This window comes from Mandrillus leucophaeus, unplaced genomic scaffold, assembly GCF_000951045.1.
Source record: "Mandrillus leucophaeus isolate KB7577 unplaced genomic scaffold, Mleu.le_1.0 Scaffold11, whole genome shotgun sequence".
Taxonomy (NCBI): Eukaryota; Metazoa; Chordata; class Mammalia; order Primates; family Cercopithecidae; genus Mandrillus; species Mandrillus leucophaeus.
The window spans coordinates 1,735,850-1,741,527 of NW_012099209.1; the positions used below are offsets into that span (position 1 = coordinate 1,735,850).

General features: G+C 47.5%; 1 protein-coding gene across 1 annotated transcript in view; it reads left to right on the forward strand.

Moving 5' to 3' along the window:
* Window positions 1-5,678, forward strand: part of FCHO1 (FCH domain only 1) — a 42,366-nt gene that overhangs the window by 4,430 nt on the left and 32,258 nt on the right. The window contains exon 4 of the mRNA XM_011991196.1: window positions 4,145-4,237. Within this exon, the coding sequence (XP_011846586.1) occupies window positions 4,145-4,237 (93 nt within the window). The remainder of the gene's footprint in view (window positions 1-4,144; window positions 4,238-5,678) is intronic.

Below are 5,678 nucleotides of genomic sequence, written 5' to 3' on the forward strand. Positions count from 1 at the left end.
AGCGTCTGGTGGGCAATCGGGACCCATCGATGATTCTAGAATGAAGTGCGACCATTGGGAGATTTGGGCTTGAGGCTGACCTGGGTCTGCCCCAATCTTGGCTTCAGTTTCTCCATTGATGCAGCAGGAAACGCTATCTAGCAGTGACTTCTGGCTTTAACCTTCAAGCTTCTGGCCAAGTGTGGTGGCTCACGCCTATAATCCCAGCACTTTCGGAGGCTGAGATAGGAGAACTGCTTGAGTCCAGGAGTTCGAGATCAACCTTGGCAACATAGTAAGGCCCTGTCTGTACTAAAAATCAAAAAAATTAGCCGGATATGGTGGCATGTGCCTGTGGTCCCAGCTACTTGGGAGGCTGTGGTGGGACGATTTCTTGAGCCCAGGAATTTGAGGCTGCAGTGAGCCATGATTGTGCCGCTGCACTCCAGCTGGGGAGACAGAGCGAGACCCTGTCTCAAACATAGAAAAATATATATAACATTCAAGCTTCCAGGTACCTGGGAGGATGAATGGCAGGTTGGAGGAGGGCACAGGAAACTACCATTTATGGAAAACCGGCCAGATGCTGCCAGAGGGATGACTTCACTGATATGTGTTGGCACTTAAGTGGCATCAGATCCCTCCACAAGCCTTCTCTTCCAGTATTCTTACAAGACCTGATTTGATGCTAAAATGTCCCCAATTCCATCAGACCCCAAGACCCCAGCTGATTACCTTTTTTTTGGGGGGGGGGTGGGACAGAGTCTCACTCTGTTGGCCAGGCTGGAACGCAGTGGTGGGATCTCAGCTCACTGCAACCTCTGCCTCCCTGCTTCAAACAATTCTCCTGCCTCATCCTCCCGAGTATTTGGGACTACAGGTGCCCACCACCACGCCTGGCTAATTTTTGTATTTTTAGTAGAGACAGGGTTTCACCATGTTGGCCAGTCAGGTCTTGAACTCTTGACCTCAAGTGATCTGCCTGCTTCAGCCTCCCGAAGTGCTGGGATTGGACGTGAGACACCACACCCATCTAGTCATTGGTTTTAAAGTTGTAATGGTGAGTTTTAAATCCAAATCTAAAAGTGTCCAATCCCAACAGCGGGCACAGAGGACCAGGTCTGCAAGGGGTGGAGAGAAGTGGGATCAGAAGGTGTGTATGAGGCCAGGTGTGGTGGCTCACACCTGTAATCCCAGCACTTTGGGAGGCTGAGGGAGGCAGATCACTTGAGGTCAGGAGTTCGAGACCAGCTTGACCAACATGGTGAAACCCTGCCTCTACTAAAAATACAAAAATCAGCCGGGCATAGTGGTGGCATGCGCCTGTTAAAGAAAAAAAAAAATCCCCATGTTTAATCTATATTGGTCTTGCTTTTATCCTCTTCCTCAGTTCTATTAATTTTGTTTATTCTTTTTTGTTTTCTGTAGTCAGTCATATAATGTGGTCTCAATCCTTTTTCTTATCTTACTGCATTGGCCAGCACCTCCACATCAGCATTAAATATTAGCCATGATTTGAGGCATTCCTGCTTCATCCTGAAATATGTTGTGTCTCCTGTTTTACCACCCCCCCTTTTTTTTTTTTGCAACGGGGGACAGAGTCTTGCTATGTCATCCAGGTTGGAGTGCAATCGCACAATCTCAACTCACTACAACCTCTGCCTCCCAGGTTCAAGAGATTCTCCTGCCTCAGCCTCCGAATAGCTGGGGTTATAGTCATGTGCCACCACTCCTGGCTAATTTTTGTATTTTTAGTAGAGATGGGGTTTCACCATGTTGGCCAGTCTAGTCTCGAACTCTTGACCTCAGATAATCTGCCTGCCTCGGCCTCCCAAAGTGCTGGGACTACAGGCGTGAGCCACCTCGCCCAGCCTGATTACCATTTTTAATGGACAGCTTAGTAGTGTTCAGGCATGATGCCCTTCCCAGGTGACAGAATCTGGCTGGCATTAAGATATAGTTGTTGCCTCATTTTCTCCTACTCTTTTCATGCAGCAAAGGGTCCCAATTTTCCATCGAGAGTGGCAGAAAAAGTTGCCCTTTTACATAAATGTCTTTGGGGGAGAAACATAAGCAAATTTAAAACAAATGCTAACTATTAATAACTAATGTTACAAATTAGCAAAAGCTAGAGTTGCCTTTGGGGCTTTGGGGAGCATTGACATGGATTATGTTGCTGCTTGTATCATCCCCATGTAAGAGGCGGGTGTCTCCCAGGCTGTAGTGTAGTGATATGATTTTGGCTCATTGCAATCTCCGCCTCCCGGGTTCAAGCGATTCTCCTGCCTCAGCCTCCTGAGTAGCTGGGATTACAGGCACCTGCCACCGTGCTTGACTACTTTTGCATTTTTAGTAGAGACAGGGTTTCACCATATTGACCAGGCTGGTCTCAAGCTCAAGACCTCAAGTGATCTGCCTGCCTCAGCCTCCCAAAGTGCTGGGGTTACAGGCATGAGCCACCGCGCCCAGCCTCTCTGCCCCATCTTAATGAGGAGCTGCTAAAAGCTCAGAGAGGGGCAGTGACTTGCCTGCGTCACACAGTGCAGCCCTAGCCTCCTCCACCATGACAACCCCAGAAATTGGAGTAAAGAGATTTTGTGCAAGGCATTCTCAGGCACCAGGGTAGAAATGCTCAGTTCCCACTGGCACTAGCAGGTAACAGCAGAATCATTTGTTCATTTTTTTGACAAACTCAAATGCCCTTTCTGTCTCTCATTCTGTGCTGGGTTTTGCTGGGTCCTGGGAGAGAACTCAAACCTGGACCCTACTTTGGGTTCTCATAGAGGGAGTTTCCATGTTGACAAGAACAGAAAACACAACTACAGTGACTTAAGCAATGGGGACTGTATTGGTTTTTAAGATCGAATGATTATGGGGGAAGGTGGCTTTCAGGGTTGGTTTGATCCAGCAACTTGATTCAACACACCTTTTTTTTTTTTTGTAGCTATTGTAAATGCGATCACTTTCTTGATTTCTTTTCAGCTATTTTATTAATGGTATATAGAAACGCTACTGATTTTCATATGCTGATATTTGTATTTTGCAACTTAACTGAATTTGTTCATCAGTTCTAGGAGCTTTTTGGTGGAGTGTTTAGGCTTTCCTATACATAAGATCATGTCACAAAGAGAGACAATTTGACTTTTTCTTTTCGTGTGTGTGTGTGTGTATATATATATATCTGTTGTTTTGTTGTTGTTGTTGTTGTTGTTTTTCTTCCCAAGATGGAGTCTTGCTTTGTTGCCCAGAGCTGGAGTGCAGTGGCATGATCTTGGTTCACTGCAACCTTTGCCTCCTGGGTTCAAGCAATTCTCCTGCTTCTGCCTCCCAAGTAGCTGGGATTACAGGGGTGCGCTACCATGCCTGGCTAATTTTTGTATTTTTAGTAGAGACAGGGTTTCACCATGTTGGCCAGGCTGGTCTCAAACTCCTGACCTCGTGATCTGCCTGCCTCAGCCTCCCAAAGTGCTGGGACTACAGGCGTGACACACTCCAATTTATTTTTATTTTTATTTCATTCATTCATTCATTCATTCATTCGAGACAGTCTTGCTCTGATACCCAGGCTGGAGTGCAGTGGTGGGCTCAAGCAATCCTCCTGCCTCAGTCTCCCAAGTAGCTGGGATTACAGGCACGCACCACCACGCCCGGCTAATTTTTGTATTTTTAGTAGAGACGGAGTGAGCCACCGCGCCCAGCTGAACACACATTTTTTTTTTTTTTTAATACAAAAGCCCTCTGGTTCAGCTTCTTTCTAAGGCTCGCGGTTTCCATTTGACTTACAATATCCCCTGTGGCCATATAATTCCTCATTTATGGAAAGACAGAGAAAAGGGGAGGAGACTGAGACAGAAAATGGCAGAGAGACTCAGAAAAACAGAAAGAGACACAAAGACAGAAGGAGACAAAGACACAGAACAAATGAGATTCCTCCCCAGCAACTACGGGACAAAAAGAAAATCCCAGGCTTCTCTCTGATTGGACAAATTTAAGGTCCATAGACAATCCTATGGCCCAGGGGAAATACAGCAAGCTGATTCGCTCAAGTCTGAACGAGTCCCTACAGCCAAGGGGATGGACTTCTGCTCCTTGGCCACGCCCCCGTTGCTAAGCAACTATGATGCCCTCTCCATTCTTTCTCAGTCTCCACTCCCATCCACTACAGGGCGAGAAAAATCATGGCTTTGAGGTCCTGTACCACAGCGTGAAGCAGGGGCCCATCTCCACCAAGGAGCTGGCGGACTTCATCCGGGAGAGGTGAGGTCCCCAAGCCCCATCCACCAGGGGCCACGCCCACCACCCTGTAGTCACGCCCACCTCATGGTTACGCCCTGGATGGTCGGGGCTAGATCCCTGGGGATTCCAGAAACCAGAGTGGCTAGAAGATCCTGGAAATGACCGATTCTCAACCCTGTCAGCCCCATATCTCCTTTTAAACAACAATCACCTGATTTCGAAAGCTCCCCTCCTCAAAAGAGGATGATATAACCTGCTCACAGTGGGAATTTTTTTTTTTTTTGGAGACAAGATCTCGCTTTGCTGCCCAGGCTAGAGTGCAGTAACCTGATCATAGCTCACTGCAGCCTCGAACTCCTGAGTTCAAGGGATCCTCCTACTTCAGCTTTCCGAGTAACTGCGACTATAGGCATGTACCACCACATCTGGCTTTTTTTTTTTTTTTTTTTAACAGAGGTTTGCTCTGTTGCCCATGTGCAGTCTCGGCTCACTGTAGTGGCGCAGTCTCAGCTCACTGCAGTGGCACAGTCTCGGCTCACTGCAACCTCTGCCTCCCAGGTTCCAGCGATTCTCCTGCCTCAGTCTCCCAAGTAACTGAGACTACAAGTGCCTGCCACAACGTCTGGCTAATTTTTATATTTTTAGTAGAGACGGGGTTTCACTGTGTTGACCAGGTGGGTCTCAAACTCCTGACCTCAGGTGATCTGCCCGCCTTGGCCTCCAAAAGTGCTGGAATTACAGGCGTAAGCCACTGCACCCTGCCTTTTTTTGTTTGTTTGTTTGTTTGTTTGTTTTTTAGAGACAGAGTCTCACTTTGTTGCCCAGCAACATAGCTGGGCATAGCTCACTGCAACCTCGACCTACCAGGCCCAAGCGATCCTCCCACCTCAGGCTCCTGAGTAGCTGGGACTACAGGCGTGCACCACCATACCTATCTAAGTTTTAAAAAAATTTTTTATAGAGAAGGAGTCTCGTTATATTGCCCAGGGTGGTCTCGAATCCCTGGGTTCCAGTGGTTCTCCTGCCTCGGCCTCCCAAAGTGCTGGGATTACAGGCATGAGTCACCATGCCTGGCCTACTACTGTTGTTAATAAAATATATTACGTAAGAAAAAATCTTCTATGAATTTTCAAAACATCCTTCAGAGGGTTGTATCATCACCCCATCATGGAAAGCCACGGTTCAGGTGTTTAAGATGGGGAAACTGAGGCCCAGAGGAGCAGTGCCTCTCTCAAGGGTGTCTGAAAGCTTCTTCATCTTTTTTTTTTTGAGATGGAGTCTTGCTCTGTCACCCAGGTTGGAGTGCAGTGGCACGATCTCAGCTCGCTGCAACCTCCACCTCCTAGGTTCAAGCGATTCTCGTGCCTTAATTTCCCGAGTAGCTGGGAATTACAGGCATGCACCACCACACCTGGCTTATTTTTGTATTTTTAGTAGAGACGGGGTTTCACCAAATTGGCCAG